The sequence below is a fragment of the Streptopelia decaocto genome (genome assembly GCF_964273445.1).
Source record: "Streptopelia decaocto genome assembly, chromosome: 3".
In the NCBI taxonomy this organism is placed as follows: Eukaryota; Metazoa; Chordata; class Aves; order Columbiformes; family Columbidae; genus Streptopelia; species Streptopelia decaocto.
The window spans coordinates 49,074,376-49,099,908 of NC_138656.1; the positions used below are offsets into that span (position 1 = coordinate 49,074,376).

Sequence of the window (25,533 nt, forward strand, 5' to 3'; positions counted from 1 at the left end):
TAGAATATAGAAGCAACGGAAGGCACTCTTTTTACATCTTCTCATTGTCGTGGGTGTGAGGTCTGAATGTTAACTGCAAAGGCCTAAGCAACTGACTGGTCTGTATACCATTTTATGAATTCTTTTGCCAGAACATCTTTTGGAGGAGGGTGCAGGACTCAGGAAGGATTCAGAAATACCAGTGGCTACTGGTTTTCAAAAGCAACATATCTGAGGCGAGGCACCAGAACATAATGTATAACAAAGATTCTGGAAGGTGGTGGAGAGTCTATAGAAGACCTAGGAGACTGCTAGGCAAGTGTGGATAGATTTATGTACCAAAGCACTGTACTTGAGCAAGGTGCTCATTACTGAGGTGAGAGAAAATTTCATTCACATCAGATCCTTCAGGATTATGAGTGCTCTCCCAGCAGGATGAGACCCTGGTTTTAAGATATTTTTCTCCTCCCTTATGCAAATGTGTAGAACCAATCTCTATAAAAAAGGACAGGAAAGCCATGCTCTAGTTAGCATTCCCAAAATGCTGTGATTTGTTTAGCAAGAAAAAAATGAGGGCCCTGCAATATAGCACGAAGTACTTCTTGTAAGAAAGGGAACTGAGACTTAAATTGTGATCAGAACTTTTTATTCTTCTGGATCAACAAACACAAATGTAGGAATAGTCTCCTGCATCAATATATCTTTTCCAAAAAACTCAATGGGAAAATCCTTTGAGTGCAACCACACTTTCTAGGTGGTGTCGTTGTCCCTCTTAACTGTGGTTATGTGCCACACAGGGCAGATGTTGCTCTCTGCCAGAAACGCAATACATCAATGTTCTTTTGAGGAAAAGAAACTTTTATCACCAGAAACACAAAAATGCTCCTGACAAAGTTAAGGAAGTGTAGCCATATGTCTGAGGTCAAAGCCAGGGAAAGAACTGGTCTAATCAGACATCTAAAGGATGCCCCAATAGTATAGTGTGAAGGTATGCAAAGAGGAGCACTGAAAGGATAGTTTGGAAAAAAAAAAAAAAAAAATTCTCCTCCCCCAAAACCCACAGTAAATCATTATTTCTATGCTTTTAAGTTTATTATTTAACTTGTTTGGATTGGTAATACATGCTAATAATATTAATTTTTTAGAGGAATTTCTATAATTGCAACTCTCAAACGAAGACTTTTTTCCTGATTTTTTTTTTTTAATTCAGAAGTAATAGACTGATGTTCTAAAGACCTTTAAAAGCCAAAATTTCATTTTCCTACATTTTACATGAGCTTCCCTTGAAATACAAGCTGTTCAGAGAAGTCACAAAGGAGTGATATTTACTGCTCTTATGCCAGTTAAGGCTCCCTGCTAATAAACTGTTTTAATTAAACAGGATTTTACTTTGACAATTCTGTGAAATAAATTATTAAAGCAAAAAGCAAAGCTATTAAAAAATAAACTGATATCAGAACAGCAAAAGGAGTAACTGTCCCCCCCCCACCCCCGCCCCGACCTATTAGAGACATCTCCATAAAAAAGAGTTTAGTGAATCTACAAGAGAAGCCATGCCTTAAACCACAGGTGTTTTTCATTAAATGACATTAATAATATATCTATTTTCCTTGGTTCCCCTCAACCTTAAACTTGGGCTGAAAGGGCATGTGTGATTCACATTTGAAGGGAGCTGATTGAACAGATTAAAATGCAGCAAAAATAAAACCAGCACCTATTGTGTCTCAACTACACTATCATAAGAGTTGTCTTTGCAAAGATTTCTGAAGTCTCCAAATCAATGTGAGGCTTTTAGTAAAAATCAATTCCTAGTTTTCAAACTTCAACCATTGATCATTACTATTATTATCATTTTGACAGTCATGCATCTTACTTTCAACTTCCTAAAAGTAACTTAGACTAGGATTTTTAGAAGGTCCTATATGCTTCAGGATGTACAAAGTACTACTAAATTTAATGGCATCTGGTTACTGGGCTCACTACGGCTCTTTTAAGAAAACCTCACTACAGTAAGTTGTGAAAGAAAGCATTATTTAATGATGATTAATATTCATAATTAATGTTGTGACTGCTACAAAGAGATTACTGGTAACAGTTGCAAAATATATAGAATGTAAAGCATGGCATAATAAGAATAAATTGCACTAGTCATCAGCTTTAGTGTCTTACATGCTTCACTTTATTTTCAAGCACTGCAATATGATTTACACAGGAACAAGAGATGACATTTTCTCAAATGGTACTGTTCTAGTCCTAGACTCTGCAAAACTGCTCATCTTCCCCTTTACTTTCTATGGAAAACAATATAGATCATTTGATACCTGGTTTACTAAAGCCTCAAAGCAACAGCTACGTAGCTGGGTATATATATTTATAACGTTCCTCCTCAAAAATATTTCAGTAATACATAGAATTTACATGAAGTCTTATGCAACAAAACAATTTCCAAGTTAATTCTAAGCTGAAATCAATGAAACTTTTTCTTATTAGCACAACTTTCTGTATGAACATCAAGAACCCTTCAGTGTTTCCCTCACAATCTCCAGTCTTATAGGATAACATAACCTTTGCTCACACTTCTGTTTTCAGGACCATGTGCAAAACTATGGATTGCTACAAAAAAATTAGTGTTCCAGTAATGACCTTTAATGTAATTTTTAAGTAAACATTTACCCCCTCCAAGTATTTTACAAATCAGTAAGGAGCTATCACCACACTTTATAGATGAGGAAGCTGACATTTATTTTAAAGAGTATCTTTCCTAACATAGAGGAAACAAGTGTTTCTATGACCAGAGGAATTTTAAAAGCTCATTTTTTTATGTGTCTCTTTCCTGAATCTGATTGACCTTTAGATCTTCAAAAGGAAGATATTTCCCTGAAGCTTTTCTCACTGCTGAGTAATAAAGTGTCTCTTGGCAGAGTTCGGCACCACCCACTAAGACAGGAGCTCATACTGCAAGGATCCCTAAAGGAGCCCCTCTCTACAGTCCAACCACCTTCTTCAGAAATCTATCTGTAATTTCAGGAATGACTACTGAAAGGCAAATACAGGCTTTGCTTTTGCAGGCTTAAGAAAAAAACAGTATTCTCAACACTACAGCAATAGTCTATCTGTTCCAAATGACAAGAAATAGCATTAAAGGTAAGAAGAGCTAATCTGATTTTTCAGTATGTACTACAATGGGTCAAAAATGTGGGAGAAATTCAGACATTCCTATCAGCTCTCTTCGTGTTTGTAATTTATCTTCCAAAGCAAAACAAGCAGTCATACTCTCTCAAATAGCTTTCCTACACAATATGACATGAAGAGTTCATTATTCAACACAGCTCTATTGATAGCACTGATTCTAAATTCCCACAAACTAAGTGAGCACGCACTCATTTTAAAACTCTGAAACTTTCCTTTAAGTTTCCTAGCAGCTATAGGTCTACTCATTAAAAACAAAAAGCTCAGATCAGCAGATATGGACAAAATAAGGCCACTGGCTGCCTAGCACAGGTTTAGCAAAGAAGTAGAATGGTCAATTCGCATTAACTTCCATCACTACAGAATTCAAGTGCCCATGAGTACATCTGACAAATTTCTATTCCTTCTAGTTTCACCTTTCCAGATGCATCATTTGGTTACGTTGCTACTATCAGTGTACTTACTATGGTTCCCAAGAAAGCTAGGGTAGTCAAAGTTTAAATTTTGTTTTCAAACTAGGACAACACAAGCTAGAGAGCGAAGAAGCAACTTCTAAGATGAGAGCATAGTGGTGCATGCAATTACACCACTGCAAATTAGTTTTCATCAAAATTACTACAAATGATCTTAAGACAGCCAACTCCAAATAGTGGTTTTGGGGGGTTGATTTTTTTAGTCTCATGAAAAAGTATTTGCAACATATAACTTAGGAGACTGCAGACAATGATCTATCAAAGGCTGGATTTATTTATTTATAAACAAAGCAACTGAAATTTTCAGTACCTACAGCTGTGTGTGGTCAAAAAGAAATCCATTTATAAAAGACTGCAATATCAAAGGACTGGGTAAGTGTTAGAGATCTCTAACTATTTCCTAAGATTTGCTGGTGTTCAGATCTCCTTCTATCCAACAACTCCAAGTGATTTGGAATTTAAAACACACTTCACTTTCCAAAATAAGATGAACCTGATGAACTTAACTTACTATGTACACAGATGTTGTGGAAATATTAAAAAACAGCTAATAATGGTAATAGTGAAGATGTAGAACGCAATTCTGTTTTCATTAAATTATCACTACTGATTAAATACGTTTGAAAGTAAGGCAGAGCTTTTAATATACATAAGATGTAGGGAAAAAAATACTAAAACCCATACCATTTGCAACAACACACTCAAAAATATACTACTTGATGGGAGTCTTAAATGTTTCTCACTAATAACTGAGTTCCAAGCAATGCAACTTTCCAGTAATATCTCATCTAATCTTCCACTTTCCAGGACAGTTTATTAGTCTCCAGTTTAATTTAAAGTATGTTACAAACGGTCCAGTCCAAAATGATGTAAGCTGTTTAAAACGGTTGGCTCCCACCTCTTTTATCATGCTTACCTACGTTTTTTACAGGATCCAGAATATTCAACAACTTAGAAAGAAAAAGAAATCTTATTAGTTGTCCACTGGAAGCTTAAGCATTTCTGTACCTTTTTAAAAAGAAATGCTTCAGTTTTCTACTGAATAGTAGGTAGAAAACTTTTGGGTACTTTTCCAAAGGTTAGAATTTTCTGTGATTTTGAAATAGTATAATGTGTAGCAACTTGATGATTGTAACTTGTTAGTCAGCACTAAACCACATATGTCTGTATGACAAGGTTTATTTTTCTATAATTAGAAATCGAGATTTCAAAACTAACACTGTCAATAAAGAATCCTCTAAAAAGCTGGAAAAGGGAAATGTTTACTGGTTACTTTACTATCACTTCACACAAAAATTTTTGCATTTGCCAGGATCTCTCCAGAAACGACTGCCAAGGCAACTTGTATATAAAGTGATCTGACCTCCTTAATATAGTCTGGTTAATATTTAGTATAAAAATGTGTTAGAAGTGCAGGACAAAAAAATTCTACTCTTTATGATGTCTCCCCAGCAATCACAATTCTACAATTAGCATTTCTTCCACTTAGATGGTAGGCAGTCGTTTAAAAAAAAAAAAAATGAAAACCAACCAACCAACCAAAACCCAACTGTAACTAGAAATCAAGGATAAGGAAAATAATGCACTGGTAATTTGTTGCAGTTTTCTTATCAACTTTATCAAGATGGACAGACAAGAATCAGAGCTTCATCATCTAATTCTTGCATAAGGGAAGAAATACTTTAACAAGACTTCATCTAAAGATGACAACTTACATGTCCTGTTCCAGGGCTATCAATAGAAAAAGAACAAAGATATGGAAAAAAAAACAAATACTACAGGAAGCACTGGAAAAAATAGCAAAGGATAAAGGAAGCGAGTTTAAAAAAATGGGATGAAGAATGAAAAACAAAACAGTTACACATACCACAAGATGAATTACTAAAAGAGGTCATCATTTTTTCTTTCTCAACTATGTCTACCAAAAAAACCAAACAGGTTAAGCACATTTCTGGAAAACAGACAAAACCCACATAGAACCTAATTAGAGCACCTAATCAATGCATAATCCTGCTCTGGAAGGGCATGTGTCTACTGACTTTCAGGCAACAGAGCTGCTTTGTTTCTCTTTGAGACTATTTTCTAGGTTTCTCAAGGTCTTTTTCAGGAACTACAGTCTACCATTTCTCAAGTTACACATTTGCAACACTTGAAATAAATGAATACATAAGGAAGGTGGCATATAACTCCAATAAATATTTTGGAGAAGGAGGAAAAGGGGAAAAATAGTAGGGTATTCAACAGTAACTTTAGGTAGAGGCACAACTAACTGATTTCCCTGGGTTCTTAGAAATAACTGCTGGAGGAGCTGCTTTCTCCCATTAGTACAAGGAAAGCCCAGGGGAGAACACAATCAGTATCAACTGCTACCTGAGTTATAAGCTAATAAAACTAGACATATCTACATAATTATATCTGATTTTGACCACACGTCCTAACTTGTAAAACAATCAACTGAAATATGTGATGGTAGATATAATAAATTGGTATTTACCCTTTAATTATTTGCCAATTTTTTAAAAGGTAAACTTGAAAACCAATTTATAATCATGATATAAAAAAGCACATTTTATATCCCCTTTCAAAATGTTTCCCATGAACAATATTCTGATGAATAATATTACTTTTCTCCTTAGTGCTACGAAGATAATTTCAAGAGAGTTGAGGAATTTAACAGAGTTTAAACAACATTTAATTCAATTAAGTTGCAAATCACCTAGATATCTTGTAGTAAATATGATCTCAAAAAATCATTTCCATCAACACGTTATTTTGGTGGTAAGGAACCACTGGTATACAGAGTTTCCACCACGGTACACAATGATGAAGAGACCTGCTTTACATTCGCACCTCACCTGAAATGATTTTATTAACAGTCAACAGTAGCGTAAGATCAAAAATTTAACACAGTACTAACATATCAAGTACAATATGTAAAAGTCTCCTACATGAACTGGTATAAGAGATTCTTGTGCTTTAAAACTCAGACTTGCATTACAGTAAAAACTTGCAGCAGAGTAAGACAATTAAAATACATACCAGAATTTACTTAAGGACTGCTCAAAATAACTAATTCTTTATTTGACTTGTGAATAAGCTACTAAAATCACCAGTACTAGACATACCGGATAGCAGAAAACAATAGAGGAGAACTTACATACTAGTACAATCATACATACCAGTATGCTTTCCTCTTTCGTTTTCCACTGTCATTCTGCTACACCAAGTTTCTGATTATTTTGTTCTCATGCTATCTGCAGGTAAACATAAACTTGTGTAGAACTGCAAATGAATAAGTATGGTGTGCTGCAATCCCCTAGCTGTGTGTTCTCATTCCCTTACTTCTGTCAGTGCTAAAGCAAAACTGACTCCATAGAAGTCAGCTAATCCAAGGTTAAGCTCTCCACCAAATGGGTTTGCTATACAGTCAGCTGAAGGCCAGGACTTTCTGATGCAAAAGAAGCAGCAAGAACAGCAAATCATGAAGGAATGGCAGGACTGCAGCAGCCCCTGGTTCATACTGTCATGGAAACATTAACTCCGCTTCACACCACTAAAAATAACACACTATCACCTCTCCTTCACATCAGAAAGTTTACCACATGCTGTCACTCCCAAGAAGTTTGACTGCTTCATTACCCTACCGACAGAGCTTCCCTTTTAATCATTTACATGACATGCACCGATAGACACTTGCATCTGAACTGACAAAACAGATCTAGATGCGGGAATTTCCGATGAAGCATTTAAGGACGGCAGTGTCCTTTTTCTGCTACAATATCACTTATTCATTTCATAACTTTAATTGAACAAGCAGCAAACAATGGATTGCACAGCATGACCAACATTTTGACAGGGAGACTACACAAGGCAGGACTATATTCTCACTCGTGAAAGCAAAAATGTAAAACCAGCACACCATGCAGAAATGAATTAGAAAGAGCTATTCAGGGAAGTCAAACTTGCATGTAGAAATTATTGTGGGTTTTTTAAATGGTTAAAACAAATGAAATCTTCTGTTAACATCTTTCAAATTTCAAGCTTTGCTAGTCTTAGCTACTGGGCAACAAATTATGTACAGCATTATACAAGACCCACTTTTTTTTAACTAAAAAAAATTCTTAAAATGATTTCTACTGTTTCATTTTATTTCTATGGAACTAACAGCACACAGAAGTTCTAAAGGTAAAAATGAATAGAATCATAGAATAATTTTGATTGGAAAAGGCCTTTAAGATCCCCGAGTCCAACTGTTCACCGACATCCTTCATCATATTTTAAGAAGTTGAAAATAAACCACAATGGCAATTTAGAACTAATAAGGAAGGTATTAGAAACTTACTTTAATTAACAAAGAAACTCCAACTCATCACACTTGATGAAGGTAGTCTTTGGGAAAGAAAAGCTTTTAACTTAACCAATTAGAAAATAAAACATTCTGCCAATACTATTGCCCCTTCATTATATTATCTCCTGTTATATAAAGAAAATGTGCTGTATACAGGAGTGACTAAAAATAGAAGTACCATCAAAATAACATCTCTAGTAACAAGTAGTAAACACAAGGAGGACAGTTACCGAGTACTTATATACCAAGCATCACTACAAAGAATGTTTCAATTCATAAAAATCATGCAGTATACAGCATATTATACCAGGTTAAACACTAGAATTTCATTTTCTGATGCTGTTTTGATCAGGAGTACAACAAGCATTTGGAAGAAGAAAATGTGGGTAAAATCTCTGTACATTAGCTGGACTACCACGGAAAAGACTCACTAGTTTAGCCAAGCAAGCCATTCACTGTAACCATAAAATGCTTGTACTTGCTTCTTCTAACACCTCTTCACAATTTAAAGCAACAGATACTGAAGGAGGGGTTGTACACCATCTTTGTTTAACCATTGAGTCATACACATTTGTTCTAGATGTCTGCATTACCTCTTCATACAAAGCTTTGCTGATACTCTCGTCGGTATACTATATGTCACAACACTGAACATAAAGAAAAGTATCGTGCTCCATGGCGCTTATAGCAAAGAGTTTGTTATTTCATTCTTTTATTCAACCATTTTCTTCTTCAGATCAGAAAGGTAGTGAATATTATCTTCAAGGTGAAAATCAGATCCTGCTTACCTAGATTTCTTTCCACTCTTTACTTTATCCTTAATTCCTCTGCCTTCTCCTATACAGAGCATAATAATCTTCTCTTTCATAAACACTGTATGTCATCTGTTTTCATTTTTTGACAAAAAACAAAAAACAAAAACCCACAAACTTTAGATTTTTCCCAGTCCTATCTTTTGTCTGAAGGTAGACACCATCAGCACAGGTTCTCCCCATTTTCTCCATGATCTAGAATTCATTTGCAACTTGGTGAGGCTGTTTTTATTGCATTACAATCGAAGCGAAATACAAGATCTTGCAGTGTTAAGTTATATATTTTCCTCTGTATTTCTTATCCTACTGCCCTAGTTAACACATCTTCTAAGCATTTTGTTCTCTGCTCTTGCACTTACTTTTCTAATAGTGCCTTGCACTTAACCTTACCAGCCCCTCAGGCCAAAGTAAATTCATCCATAGTAAAACCTTAACTCCAGAAGATTCAATCAATCACTTTCAGCAACTGCTTCAGTCCCTTGGGTGCAATTTTCAGGTATTTCCACAGTGGTTCTCATTCTGATTTTTAATGCTCTATTATTTGTTAAGCATAGCTATTGTCTCTCTGTTGTTTATGAAAATGTTTAGAGGTGAGAACGTATGCTTTACTCTTTTATTTCACGGTTTCACAAATTCAGACTTGTTCAGCCTTCCAAACAACTTGCTGGAAACAGGCTACAGCAGCTATGATACAGTTAAAGGGCAGTAACATCAGTTAATCCAACACTCTTCAGGCCAGTTTGATATTTCTGCTTTAACATTTGAGGCTTTGTAGCTCTGCAAAGTTTGTTTTGTTTTACCTTAACCTGAAGACTGGCAAAATTAATTTCCAACTTCAGCTCCACCATACAGCAAGAATTATCCAAACTTTCCTCTATTACTGAATGGCTTATTCTATTTCAGTAATTTGGACTCTCTATGAACTATTATAAAATTGGTTGCTTGTTGACTCCTATCTACTTTAAGTCATAATCCATGTTATTCCATATTAAGGAATCATTATCTCTTCTATAGCGTGGTTTTATTTGTGTTTGAATTACCTTAAAAAAAAATCCTTGCCATTGACATTAATCTACTCTGAGGATTTTGACATTATTAAATCAATATTGCTACAGTATTTATTTTAATTAAGCTCAATGATTTTTCTTTATACTTTCTCCCATAACATACAGCTAAATTTAAAGATATTCAAGACTGAAAAGTCTAAAATCACTATTGCAAGCAAGAACCCAATGTACCAACAAAATTAAACCATCTTCTACTGGAACATTATTTCCTACACATTACAATCTTAAAATCCCATTACTGTAGTGGCAAGTAATACAAACAGTTTGACAGGGAGCAACAGTGACTAATGCTATGCTGCAGTCATCTTCAGACAAGACGGTACAAGGGTAGTACAGCAGCATCACATGATCTCACAGGTCCAGATAATGACCAGTATCTCACTGAACTACAGGAACAGAAACAGTTCTACAGAACTTTAAGTACAGCCAAAACAAAAGTTTCATACCAAAGAAATGTAAATTAAATACATAATAAGAGATTAAGAAATGTAAATTAAGTACAAAACAATAATAATTAAAAAAAAAAAAAGTTGTGGCCTTTCTCCTTAAGGAATAAAAACAGACTGTTCAGCTGGTGTGCCTCAAGTTGTCCTTTTTACTTCTAAAGATAAACTGACTATACCACCACATTGGTAAAAATCCAAGAGCAAGTAGAATGGGAAATTAATAATTCACATCCACAAGGAAAAAAAAAAATCACTAGTGATCTAGATTCATAGATGAGAAGAAACACACTTTACTACTGAAATACTCTGTTCACCCACATACCTTCAAATGGAAATCCATTTTAGAAATGTGCCTGTTTACGCACTGTTACTATAAAATGTAATTAGGCTTCTTAACACATTGAGTATAAAAATAATGGATTATTCCAAGAAATTAGTAACTCATTCCCATATCTAACATTAGCTTGCTTTTCTGAAGTGTATCTCAGAAAAACACCAAAGCGTTGCCACTATTTGGCAAGAATGTAACTAAATCTTCTCTTCTATATAAGATATTAAGAGATTAAAACAGAAATACATTAATATCTTCTTCACAATTTTAATTCTCTGACATTTATTTGGAAAATAGTAATAGCTGCAGGTACTCTACCATGTGAAAGGGAATTTCCAGTTTTCCACTCATCTTTGGAATCTTCCAATACCCACAATTTCCCCCATCTTATTATAACTAGCTAGTATTTCTGTTTTTCCTCATGCTTACCCTGATTAATCAAAGGTTTATGTCTTCCTTTAAAGAAGTTTTCAATTCCTGTCTTTTAACTCTAAACCAGAATTTTTCAACTCTTAATATGCCTGAAACCATAATTTGATTAAACAGCTATTTTTGATACTAATTGAATAGATGCAATATGCAGTGCAAAAACCAGGTTCACCAGTGTACCAATTCATTAGTGTGTACTACACATGCCTGTTTCAACAAGGCATGATTTTCAGAAATGAGCACCAACGACCTCTAACTCTTGAGCATGTAATGAGCACCACTAAATCTCTTATGCCTACCCAAAATATATAGATATGTTTATGAAATGAACTGACAAAGTGGTTTTCAACTGATGCTACATTTGGAGCTCCCCTAGCTGGTTAAGTTACTAAATGAGACTGAATATTTTCACGACAAAGAGGTGGACGATGCTATCACAATTAAAAACTACAAACATATTCATTTTTTTTGAGGCTAAAAACATATCTACCCACCAGCTCCAGAAGCCGAGCATAACACAAACATACACAGAGCACAATGTTAATACTTCAGACATACTGGAGGTCATCTTGGACACAAGCCTTCAGTCACATTATTCAGCAATAAGAAGGAGGTAGAAGAACAAACAGATGTTTGACTAAATTAATTCTGTATCACACAGAAGTTTGCTGCATAGTACTTGGAGAATGAACATAAGAGTTTCAAGTTTTGCCCATCTAAAAAACCTTTTTCTTATTACCAATTCTAAACCTGACTATAAACTCAGTGCTAATGTGTTCAAGATCTCTTTAGTAAATTAATAAATTCTGAAGATCTACTTTCTGTAGTTGTCTTCTGCTTTCAGAGACTGAAAATGTGAAATGTGAAAAGGTCTAAATGACATTTTTTTCATACTTTCTGTTTAATATTCTACCATATTTTGTTAATTCAAAAATTGAGTCTCTCTTCTGATCTTTGGTAACTTTAAAAATGTGTTCCGAATAAATGTGCTTATACAGCATGTGTCACCACAAGTTTCCTCACAGCTATTATCCATTAGTATTCACTAAGCACCCAAAATCACTAGGTCATTTTAATACCACCTACTACTTTCTTCACAAGATAATCTAATTTTTTCCTCATAATATGGAAAATTTTTCCTCCACTGAAAAAGATATAATTGATTTTTATAATTTTATAATGGCACAGAAGCGGCGGTAAAAATCAGCACAAATTGCAAGTTAATGGCATGGGATGCACTAAACAGCCACGCTGAGTCACTTTGCTTTGAGTGACAATGCAGAGCAGATGTAAAGAGAAGGGCTCTCCCAGGGTAATCCTGGTCCCTGCAAAAGGCTCTAAGTCATCTGGCTGGGCAAAAGCTGTTTCTATGACAAGGAAGCGAGAAAGACACCCCATTTTCCAGTTTCACTATGTTTATTCTTCCCCAGTATACTGATAGCAAAGGTTTTTGATACTGTGTTCCTGAGGGGTTTCATTCTTTTGGAAGGTGTATATCATGATGATCTAAGAAACAAGATGTCATCTTCTCTTAAAGTATTAGAACCATTTCAAAGGGAAACATAAAAGAATGTCATAATTTCCCAGCCTTAAAGCGAAACATTTCTACACTGAAAGTAAGTGAAAAAGTGTTTGTAACAGTTCAGCGTTGCCTTATAAAGGGGATAAGAATTTCCTCCATCTGTACTAAAACAGGCAAAAAAAAAAAAAATCTCTCTCAAAAACATTTTATTCTGTTTTGAGCAGTAATTTGATCCAAGATGAAACATTTTAAAGATCACTAGAGTATTACAAAACAATATTTAAATTTCATTTTAGGATGCCACTCTGCTGACTTACTCTTACTGCTGCAGTATTAATTGTATTTCAGAAATAACTTGTGGAAATGGAAATCCAAGATTTGCATACAAATACTTACTGCAGGGATCAGTAACTTTTTTACTTCTTCAACAGCCCTCTTCAGTTTTATTTCTGCTCTGTTCTGAGCATCCTCCACAGTGATAAGTACATGTAAATCTTCATTCAGGTGTTCCCAGTTGGGCTTGCCTCGGTTCTGTTCTTCCTAAAACAATTAAAACACGGAAGCTATGAAGCACTGTAACAGTCTGTATAAAACAATCACATAAACAGTAAGCAAACTCAATTCTGTGAATAGTATGAACTGCATTTTCAGCAAGATGGTAGAAGTCTTCTTCATACTATTAAGACAGTTTTATGGGATTACTTAAGAAGAACTTGGGCTTTCAAATAACTTTCTGAGGATTTTGTTTGTATTTTGGAACCTCATTACTTATTTTTTTTAAAGACCACAAAACACATGTGATTTGAGTACAAAGGAACAACAGCAAGAAGTACAGTATTGCTTTGAACATTCTTTGAAGCCTTTCCAGAGTTAAACAGATAAAACATACTGGTTGGTTAAGCAATCTAATATTCTGAAGAAAAGTAAAACAGACACCATACACAGAAACCCCATCTGAATCACTCCAAAGGACAAGACAACAAATCTTTAATGTAAACATTTTTAAACAGAGATGACTAAATATATGCAACACATTTATGTTTCCAGTCTTTCACAAAATAAGATAATAAACACAACACAGAAGATATTTTCCAACCCTGTTTTTATTAAACAGAGAATAAAGCTAGCTGAGTTTCCCAGAAATGTAATTTAAATTTGACAATATTTAAAATGCAATGAATGAGTAAAAAAAGGGGAGAGGTATCAAAACTTCAGTAAATGAGGAAGGTTTATTGTAACTTCTGAATCTAAATAAAGGCCCACATAAACAAAAACCACTTAGTTAAAATTTAAAATCCTGGGCCTAATAGAAGAGCCTCCACTTTGTAAGAGACATTTGTGACTTAACCACAGTTCACATTTTAAAAATATAGGGCAAGCAGAGTTAATTGCAAATGTGTCTTTTCCCCCAGATTTCATTTAAATTCTTCCAGAAAATCAGACATACAGAGGAAGTGTTTGAAGATGTAATACTAACAAATACTTGCAGTATTTTGTATATGTATATACCTGAGGGAGCACTGTTCCTTAGAATGTTCTGTCTTTAAATCTGAAATGTTTTGTGGAATAGACAAGGATAAAAATGGGGAAAAAAATAGAATAATGAGAGATCAATGGAAAATTTATGGAAAAGAATCAGTACTTAGAAAGAAATTTTTTTTCAGTATTCTTCATGTAATGTGCACATAGGCATTACCCCATACTACCAGCTACAGTGATCCTTTTTAAAAAAATGTGGGTTTTAGCTAACTTTCTAAACAATGGTGGCTGTGAAAATCTCAGTGACTTTCAGAAGCTGAAAAAGAGAAAAATAACCCTCATTTATGAAACAGAACCTGATGCAAAGTGCAGCTGAGTTATAACATGTTCTCTGCTGTAATTTAATCTTTGAAAGAACTATCTACCACAAGCTATTTGCAGCTTATTTCACTCCATCATGATCAAAACTCCACCATTACTATTTAAACAATTCAATTCATTTTTTTTTTTCTTTAATCCAAAGCAGGAGTGAGTTGTTTTCATTTAAGATCGTGACAATATTAATATGAGGTAGTAAAGTTACAGGTATGATGAATGAGAGAAGGTTCCTAAGCCAACAGAGGGCAGAGCAAGAATGATGACACCACCTGTTTTTGCACACATGAGATGTGTGATAACCTGCACAACTGTAGAACCACAGGGAAAATGTTGGTGCTATACTTCAAATTATTCTGTTGTAGCATGAGGACTTTTTTTTTTTTTTGAAGCTGCACATAGGACAATAATCAGATGATACTATACATTTTTTTTTCCACACTGCCTGCTTTACTTTTAAATGGAACACCTGTGTAAGGACAATAATCACAAATTTTAAGGTCAGACCTCACAATCATACAAATACTTATCAGTAAGATAACTAAACTAGTATATGACTACTTCTACAGTCATGAAGTACATATACGAAGTTCTGCTATTGTGGAGTATACTATTTCTAAAGTCAAATGGTAAGACTGAAAGAAAAGTTAAGAGGAATAAAGTCCACACAATATGTTTTGAAAAAGAAAAGAGAATAAGAGTTTGGAATGGGCTTCAAGTTTCTTCTGTTCTACCCCAACACACTGGGGCTTTGAATTCCTCCACTGCTTCCATTCTCTCCTGTGAGGTTGCTTTCTTACTGTGAAACAGCTTTCCAAGAAAAGTCTTCTGGTTTATTGAAAATGCTAGTTGAATGTTATACCAATATGTATATTTGATTGTTTTTACCAAAAGTAAGAAATTCAGATCTATACTAGTTCATTCATTCAAACAGAAAGTCAGATACAAAATGTATGACAGGGCTAGGCTTGTGGGAGGAGAGAGAACATGCAACCTCTTGCAGTTAAGAGCTGCAATGTTTTATGCTACCTCATTCTCCTTTTAAACCCCGAAAGGATGGTTTGGAAAACCAGATTTTTTCCCCCCAAGTAAAATATTTACTTAAATTAATGTAGTACTGTGAGCAACAACTCTTGAAAACATCTTTTCCCAATCCTGTTATAGTATAGAAAAGTCTGAATGGGTAAATCGATTATATCTGGAATTCAAGTTAGAAAGTATCTTAAGACTCCTTAAATATGGTTCAAAACTTGAAGGGTTGCTTAAGGTTTTCTTTTGAAATTGTTTGGGGAGAAAAAGATGAGCAGGAGAGAATGACTACAACTTGCCCTGCTGCATACCTCTGCAGAAGGAAACTACAAACTGTAGCTACCTTCAAGTGAACTGCAGCTACAATGAATCAGGTTACTCAGCAAAACCAAAGAATGACTGAGGTGGAAAGAAACCTTGGACATCATCCAGTCCAACCTCCTCCTACTCAGGACAGGGTCTACTCAAGCATGTTGCTGAGGGCCAGGTTTTAAATATCTGCAAGGATGGAGACTCCAGCACCTCTCCAGGCAACCTGTTCAGTGTTCAACTCGTGTTCAGCCACAATTAAAACAAGTTTTTTCTTATGTTTAAATGTGATTCATTTCAGTGTGCCTATTGCCTCCTGTCCTTCAGTATCAACTGTTGAGCAATCCAGACTAGGGGCCAGGTCTACCTGTAGAAAAATGCCCCAAAGAGGAACAGAAATTGCCATCAAAGTTATTTTGGGCAAAAACCACTTGTTACTACAGCAGAAAGGGTATGCACATAGAATAAAGAATCAGCCTGAATAAAAGACTTGGGAAAAAGAAATTCAATTGCATATACTCAAAATTATAGTACATACACAAGAAGTAATTTACAGCATGAAGTTTTCCTGCATTCCAGATATTGTTTATGGGAGAATTATACAAGAAAAATGGATGCAGTGAAGATGCAGGGAACTACAGAGTAAAATGATTTATGTCACAAACCTTGGAGAACAACAATATTAGAAAAGCTTAATTACAACCAAACTATCTTGTCTGCTAAATTAAAGAACATTAAGAGCAACATAACTGGCAGATGAAATTTCACCGTGCTCCTTGTTTGGTAGAAATTTCAGTATACTTAAATATAGTCTAATTTTGTAAACAGATTTTGCTTTCATTCTGTTGCCTGTGTGTATACGCTCATCCTCCGGATACCTATACACAATAATGGACTTCAAGAAAGTACTCAATATTTATCTTGCTAATACAGTCAATGGATCAAGTAGATTTAAAATAAAAAATAATAATCTTGGCAAAATTCCTTGAAATGTAGTTGGACAAAAATAAAAGTAACATAATTGCAGAATTTTTCTTCCTCCTAATTATTTTCTACTTTCTTTGGGAGGGTTCTAGGGGTGAGCCAAAAAGCAGAGGATACAATTAACTTGAATCTATACAGCCAAGCTTTAATATCAGAAAAGCTCTTCCATGAGCAGAAACGCTGAAGTCCAGCTCCCTGTTTATTTGTATCCTTTGTCTTCCATACAACTCATCCTACCACAGTAATTCGAAGTTGTGGTCTTGTATCTCCTGCATCCCAGTCCTTCAAGGCCATTTCCATTTACAGCTTCATATCCCATCCCAAAGCTTCCTTCTTAATGCCTCAACTATTGACTTAAGGGACAGCAGCTTACTAGCTGTCCATAAGGTATGCAAAGCAGATGACTGAAAACACGTCTCTTCTATCGATGACAGACATTAAATTAGGTGTCTCTTCCATCTAGCCAATAATTTTCAAAAAACTTTAAACCCAAAGGAAAGAATTGCCTGATCAGCTTGACTGAAATTGTTCAAAAGATTCAAACGGCTAAAGGGAAAAATATTTTCACAAAGCAAGTCATCACAAAATATTTTATCAAGAACTTTAAAAAAAAATCTCAAACTTTATTTCTCACCACAAAGGCCTAAAGAGCTTCACAGTATGGCCAAATGACTAAAAATAAGTTGATGAATTAAAAACTGGTGAAGTAGAATCCAGTCATTTCCAGCTGTCAAAATGCCACTAAAGGAAAATGAAATAAACACTGAAAAGAAACACTTTTCTAATATCTGTCTAAATGCAGGAAGGGATATATTAGTTCGACAATACAGAAAGAATGAATTCAATGTGGGAAGAGTGGAAGGAAGTTTTCCATGTGGCTTTTTTTTTTTTTTTTTTTCAGAAAGCTATGGACCATATTAAAAAAAAGCACAACTTCCATCCTATGCACTTTTTCCACACTAACTCATACAATTTCCAGTAATCATGGCCACTAGAAAACACAAACATGGCTTGGTACCAACAGCAGGGGCCTTTTAAAGAAATAAAGCCACTGGCTCAAGGAAATGTTGAGAAACGACCTTAGTATCCTCACTCATCTTGAAGTGACAGGTTATTAAATTCTGTTTTCACCAATCTATTAGAAGCTGTTGCTCTCCCTACTGAATGACAAAAAAAACACAGAAAGGTGAGAGTAAAAGGAAATAATGTTTTCATAGAATGTCAAATTGAATGCCATAATTAAAAGGTAACAGAACAGCGTTAGTCCTTTAAACTGTACAAAGGTTTAATTCAAGTACATTCTAAGAACTTTAATTAAAATTATCCTAAGATGTAAGAAACAGTACAACCACTCAAAGCTGCTTCTCACAGTCAAGTGGAAGAGGTAAGGTGGAAAAATAAGTTCAGCTATTCAGTAAAATTATCACACTATATGTTGTCTAATAAATTGTGCGATAGGTACATTACAGTTGACAGAAGTTCTAGGTGAATGTTTACTTTCCATAATGAAAACATTCAGACATATATATCAAAGTTTTAAAAATACCTGGATGGGCAGTTTATAAGAAGTTGTACGGATCAAGAAGTTAACACGTTGATTTAAAGCAACTGAAACAAAAGTTAAACTTAACTAAAAAGTAATAAATTAGAAAGGTCATTGTAAGCAAATTCTAGTCCTGCTCTAGTTTGAGTATTTTTAAATAAGAGTTGATATATACTGTAGCCATGCAACATTGTCAGGTCTGAATTAATGATCCTGAGAGAAACATTACTCAATCATCCAATACGGATTACACCTTACTTAACAACCTTTTGTCGACATAGTTGAACTGGTAAAACCAAGCCAGAGGAACCTAAAAAGAAAGTTCTTTGCCCTAAACTAAGTCATTACTCCCCACATTTCACAGGCCACAAGAGTTGTCTGTCTTGTGGTGTTCAATGTAACTTTTGTTCTCATAACTGTTTTTCCTGAACCAACCTGAACCACAGAATTTTATTTGTAAGTTTTTGGTGTCTCTGCTGCAGAAATAGTTGAAAATAAACATTTGGAAGACAGAGGATTTCTGCAACATATTGTGCAAGGAAGAAACCACTTAGCAGTCTCAGACATAAAAATAACTCCACGCCAACTGATAAATATTCATGAAAGCTCTTGTCCTAATGAAACAAAAATAATTTGAATCATCTCTTATTGTTTATGATATCCTTTTGTGGCCAATCTAACAACTTCGGAAGATTCCCTCCCTTTACCAGGCAGTCCTTATTCCTCCTCTGGGACTGGCCCCAGCACCTTGCCAGCATTTCCGAGAGCCAGGCCAACGTGCTGCTACAGTACAACCACATCCTCTTCCCTCTAACTGTCTGCTGGACAAGTGAATTGAATAAGATTATAAGGGGCTACTGAGTGCCAACACAAAGTCAGCGCTGTAACTGGCAAAGTGAAAAGGTGAGAGACCACATATAAGTGCCACTTAAGGACTGCCTCACCATGTTTCATGAAACTATCCTAAATTAAATCTAATTATGCACATGTCAAGGACAAAACACAGAGTGATCTTTACTATCTGACACGAAGCAACTTGTTCATCTATGTAAGAACTAGGCATCAAATGCTAATATGTAGTAATAATTGTAAGTAAAAACATGGAGATTTCTCCTTCCATTTTTGCCAGTAAATCTAAGTCTTGACAGGACTCACTGGTGAAACACAAACAAAAAACCCTGAAAAAAAAACCATGCCTGCAAAACCTGTACTCACATGTGTACCCACATTATATACTCCTGACATTAATATTTCAATTTCAATAGAAGTTGTCACTTTAGAAGAGGCCTGAAAACAAAATAAGTGCTTAGCTAAGTAGCAAAAGTAGAGGTTTTTATAAGATAAAACTCCAAGCCAGCCCTGCAGAAAAACAGTTTACAATGATGCGCTAATTACAGTATCTGTTTGAACAACAGAAGTAATTTTATAACACGAAGCATCAGAACACACTGATTGTCCTAACCCCTGCTGATAAACTGCTTTAATTGTGCGGTTACAGTCAGGCAAATTAACATAGACTTTTGCTCCTACTGAGCTTCTAATGGCAGCAGTTTCACAAGCAGAAAGCTGGTGAAAAAATAACGTAACGAAATGCTGAAGGAGTAGCACATTTAGAATTTCTGACCAAAGTTGTTCTCATACAGAAGGAACAGATCAATTGCTTAAATTAACAGTCACATACTTACTGTTTCGAATGTCAGACAAGTTAGTATTAGTATGTCTTTAATTATCCAGTATTGTTGTATACTAAGTTCCCTTCAACACAATTCTGGATTAAGAAGTGGGTGTCTTCCAACTCACATTAAACTAGCCGGTAGCTACAGAACACTGTCAAAGGGCATTACCTAAACAAATCTTTTAAGAACTATTCTGAAAAAAAATTGATGGTATGAAACAGCCTAATGATTAAACGCACACAAAAGGCAAGATTCTGTTCTCTGTCTCGGAGCCTCAACACAGACTTTGTGCTCAGGAAACTCCAAAACAAGCACTGCCCCAAACTGAGATCCTACAGGGATGAAGCACCAGATAGGATCCATCTGAAGCTGTGGCTTCCCGGCGCAAGGGTGCTGACGCCGTGCCAAGGGCTGCCAAGAGCAGAGGAGGCCGCTGCTGCCACCCCTGAGCTCCCCATGGGCACAGCTGGACCACCTGACGGCTCCGGAGTGCCCAGCCAGCAGAAAATGCCCTGTTTCTGTGAAACAGGCAACCGGATTGCATCGCTCCAGGATTTGCTTCTTGCATAACTGTCTCCAAATTGCGTCAGCGTGAAAAATAAAAGCAATGATTTGCAGAACGAACTGTATTGTCGAGTGCTATCAAAAGCCAGGAACCCGTTAAGACTGACTATTCAAGTGTTTTGGGGTGAAAGCAAGAAAGTTTTGTAATAATCAGTATCCTCAGGGAATAAATGAGAATTTATCACTTCACATGCACAGCATAAACACAACACCTGGTTATATCTGTTAGAGATTAATGCAATTGTTGATACCTAAAATTACCATGAAGTGTCAAACTTTACCTAGTCAGAGCAGTGAGGCTGTTCATTTCTCTGACTTTGGACTACAGGTGTTTTAACATTTTAACTTTACCAGTATTCCTGAAGTAATAAAACTCCATACGGAGAGATAGTTACATTGATATCCAAGTATAATTTTATTCCCCTATACGAAAGGGAGTAAGTAGTACAGGTATTTCACAATACTGTGATTATTTTCACAAACTGACCACTCTTTAACATAATAATATCCATTAAAAAAATCAGATTCCCTTACAAGAAAGTGAAACACCAATAACACCTGAATGCAATAATCTTCTTGATTCAGAGTTGAATTCAAACAGCTTTTTGAAGGGAAGTAACTTCATATTCTGAATCTCAAGGTACAAAAGACATTTTAAAATGAAGGCTTAGATCAACAAAACCTTATTCTGTGACATCAGGCACATCCTTCAGAGCATTCTCTAATCAGGAAATACAGACACAAAGTTTTTTGCAACTCATGAGTCAAGTCCATTCATTAGCAGCCACTAATGAAATTAACTTCAAAATAATGTGCCACTGTTCTAACATCACTTCTGCATAAACCTATCTGCCTCTAAGTTTATAAGCATTATTAATCAGTATAAAGCTTATTCTGCTATTCAGCTTTAGATAGACAAAGGCTGACAAAAATAAGTATTCTTTCATCTACCTTAGTATCAAGCAGCACCTATGCACTTTAATACACACAGATATTAAATTACTCAGTTTACACTCTTAACATACTTTAGAAGTTTTAGTTTACTGATGATTAACAGGATGTCAAAAACAAAACAGAAAATATATCCAGAATAGACCATTTTTTATGAAGTAGTTATTCCTCCCCATGACCTAAAAAGGTATTTCTTGAAGTAGGATCAATACATCAGTAACGTTGTTTTTACTATATAGTATATAGTAAACTTTACTATTTTAAGCACATAAAGCTTCTTCTGTACATCTAAGCTTTTACTTAAGCAGTGTTCTAGTCGTATTGTATTTTAATTTACCATTATATTTTTACCTAGGAGGAAGACTAGTACACGAAGGTACTAGACTGGCTAACACATGCCTCTGTATTCCAAAAACTTACCAAGGTGTCTAAAACTCTGCTGAAGTACCTGTTGAAAGGCAAAATAGTATTAATTAAACTCAAAGTCTGATGCCTGTGTTTTCATCTGGGATTCTCAAACTAGGAGAGCTGAAAGTGTTGACATCCAGAAAGACCTAAGCTTTCCAAAACAAGGCATGGCAACACCAATAAAGTTGCTTAAAGAACAAACCTGCAAATCCAAAAAAATACAATATAACAGTTCACTACACCCTTTAAGAAGGTAGATCACTGCTCAGGAGGTGAGGAAAACAAAAAATACACATGTAGTGCTGGAGGTGTCTCTACCACACTGATAAAGGACATCACCAAGAGGTGGGTTCCTGTTTTTTTACTTAAGACTGGAGGCTTTTCACAGTTGTGAATGATTGGATAAAACTCACAAAAAGCACGCTGAAGAGAACCTTTATTTCCAGCTTCATGGAGAGCCCTTTAGTTTTTCCTTTTTCCATTAATACGAAACTTTTACTGTTGTCCGTCAACACAAAAGACAGAAAGCATCATCAGAGTCCGTGACTGGGATTACGGGAAATACCTGAGCTGCGGTTTCACATTGCTGAATAATTACTGTTTAAGGAGAAGTGCTACCACTACTCCTCCGCTGAATCTAAAGGAAAAAAAAGTGTCTGTTTACAGGTTTCTCAGTCTTCTAGTCTACATAGTATAGTTCACCTGAATATTTCTTTAGAGACTTTTTTACTAGTTTAAAACAAAAACACACACAAAAAGAACACACCCCCAAACACTATTATTGACTGCAATTTGGACTACTGTTTACAGCATACTGAATTTTGAACACTGCAATCAGTGTTGCATTAGTCGCTAGCACTTGTAAAAGTAAAAACCGGAAAACAAATTATATTTTTGCATTCAATGGAGAACATGATCAGCTTTTCAGCTGGTAGTATAATTTAAGACTTTTTGAAACATTTTCTTCCCTCTTTTGAAGTACTATCACATAACTTTCATCAACAGTAACTGCCCCAGATAATTGTGGCATCTGCCTTTACTGAAATGCAACCATTTTTCTTTTTCTAATCTGCATTTTATTCCCTGCCTTGCTTAGAATTGATTGCTGCTTTGCATAGCAAAGCTGGTGAACACTCCCCTCCTCAACAATTTGAGCTCAGTGTTGAACTGATCCATTTCTCAGTTAAGCTCACCCTCAAACACCTGTGCTCTGGCTCTTCTGTGACAGCTCCACATGTAAGTGATGTTGAAGAAACCATGAGGGTCAAGAAGTAACAAATTAAAACCACCTTTTTCTTCAGGTGATATTCCTGCTTAATCTAAGCATGAATTCCAGCAATTTTCACTCCTTTATTTAGAAGTGTAAGAAACGGACAAAGCTACATTAATACATAATTTGATATATCTCATTTTCTTTAACTAATTAGGAATCAATTACTTTTTTTTTAATTTCAGACTGAATTTACAGCACTGTTCAAGAAAAAAGGGAGAAAAAAATACAAAGAGAAAAAATGTAATAGCTAAGTGACCTTTTCAAGCTAAAAGAATAAACAGAGCTGCTTAAACCTTGCATTTTAATGCCAAAGTATCCACACTTCTACTTTCCTAATCTCCATTTGCTATCACTTGCAGAGTCCAGTGACTCAGCTACTGCTTGAAAATCCAACCATTTTGCTTTTAGTGCTTCCTCAAAGATGAGAAACATGTATGCTTAATATATAAGTATATGAAAAATAAGATATATCAATAGGGATTGCTCTGCATAAACCCTGGTAAAGGTCTTAAAGGAGAATATTGTAAAGAAAATTTTGTAAAATCAAAATAGTCAGGCCAACTGTTCACTTTTTTTTAAGATATAAAGTAATTGTCATCTTTTAAAAGAGAGAACTACTCCTCCCCATTTTCTCATGCTGTTAACATTTACAACGTGATTACTAACCTCCTTAAGATTTTTTCAGAAGCTGCTTAAAACTCACTAAGAAAAGTGAAATTTCACTCCAAATCTTTGCACAAAAGTACATGAAGATGTAACTACAGAACATTTTTAACAGAAACTCAGATTGAACATGTTATCATAACCTCAGTGTACCAAGAAAATTGAAAAGTACCACCTCTTAACCTGCAATGTAACAGACAAGTTTCAGATACGGTTATAAAACTCTGTAAAAAACTGCCAGCTAAATTTAAGAAAATGAAAGGGAAACCTTTTCCCTACTCCTTATCCTCAAAAACCAGCTAAAATAAAAAAGAACAGGTTCATAGTTTTTACTATTCACATGCACAAAAAAGTAAGTAATCTGTTTAAGAATACTGAACAGTTGCCCCTGTTTCTTTAAAATGCAATGCCTTTAAAAAGAAAATTATTTTTATAGTAATATGTTGTTAGCTTTATTTTAGGACATTGTGATCTTTAGGCTTTTACAATTTGTCAAAGCAACAAAACTAGGAGACTCGTGACTCAACCAAACATATCTAGGTAGTAGTTAAGCTTCAAATAACTTCCTGAGCCTTAAAGAAACTGCTCTTGCCCAGTGAGGTTTAAAAAAAACAAAACAAATGAAACAAACATTCATCTGTTTGTTTGTTTTAGACTGGTTTGGGGGGCAAGTTGGGGATGAGAAAGGGTACAGGAAGGGGACTAACTTTAATACTTTAACCAGTGACACTCTGCCAGTAGACACTTGCCAGCTGGGGTACCACTAATGCAGCAAAATGCAGGGAAGAGGCCGTGCACAGAGAAGTAAAGTTGTTTTTACTGCCAGGGCTAGGGTGACATGGTTGCAATCCCAGAGCTTTAGTTCAGAATCTGTAACTTCCACTGCTTGGGAGTGGCTCTTTCTGCTCTGGATAAATGTGTAAATTAATGATAACTGTGAGTCTTGACAAGAACATGCACAGTGAGACTTCAAAAAAGAAAGGTGGGGGGAGTAATCAGTGTTACAACAGAACTCACGCATAAGCTGAAGTGCTTTGCAGAATGCTGACCTTAATGAGAAACGAGGTATCAGCATTGATGTGATTACACCTAGTATTTTTCTCATTTCCCCTCTCTGTTTCAGTCTTTGGGATGAATCTGCCCTGAACATTTTCTCAAAGATGCATAATGAAGAGGTTTCTGAATCACTTCTCCCTCCTGTAAATCCACACGGATGGCAAGAAGACTGAAGTACCTAGGCAGCTAAATGCTATCCTCAATAACTAGATTCAAATCACCTCCTCCTATGCCAACAAGAAAACAGTGCTAAACAAACCAAACTTTCTTAAAAGTGGTTGCTTAAATTAACATTGCCAGCTTTAGACACAATGTTTGTGGTGGTAATTAGAACACTGATCTTGCATAGTCAGCTCAGAAACACTCCCAAATCACAAGTTAGAAGTATTCTGAGTTTCTTTGTATAGAGGAGTTTCTTGCATAGACTTCAAACAACAGAGCTGAAATGGTAAATGCTGCCTCCCACCAGCACAAGGCAGCTCCATTCCTTTCTCCTTCCTTGTGGGTGTGTGCAGAGCCCTTCCCTCTTCTTTGCACCAGCGCTGGCTGCCTGGGCCCTTGCAGAGCTGGTTTAACACAGCAGCAAGCAACTGCTGTCAGATTGGGTTTTGTCTGTTTAGCCAGCTG

At 35.5% G+C, this 25,533-nt stretch overlaps 1 protein-coding gene across 7 annotated transcripts in view; it reads right to left on the bottom strand.

The window, feature by feature from the left end:
• The window catches only part of QKI (QKI, KH domain containing RNA binding), a 159,209-nt gene that overhangs the window by 38,329 nt on the left and 95,347 nt on the right, over nucleotides 1–25,533 (bottom strand). For all 7 annotated transcript variants that reach the window (XM_082047997.1, XM_082048001.1, XM_082047999.1 and 4 more), the window contains one exon: nucleotides 12,993–13,136. In XM_082047997.1, coding sequence (XP_081904123.1) covers nucleotides 12,993–13,136 — 144 coding nt within the window. The remainder of the gene's footprint in view (nucleotides 1–12,992; nucleotides 13,137–25,533) is intronic.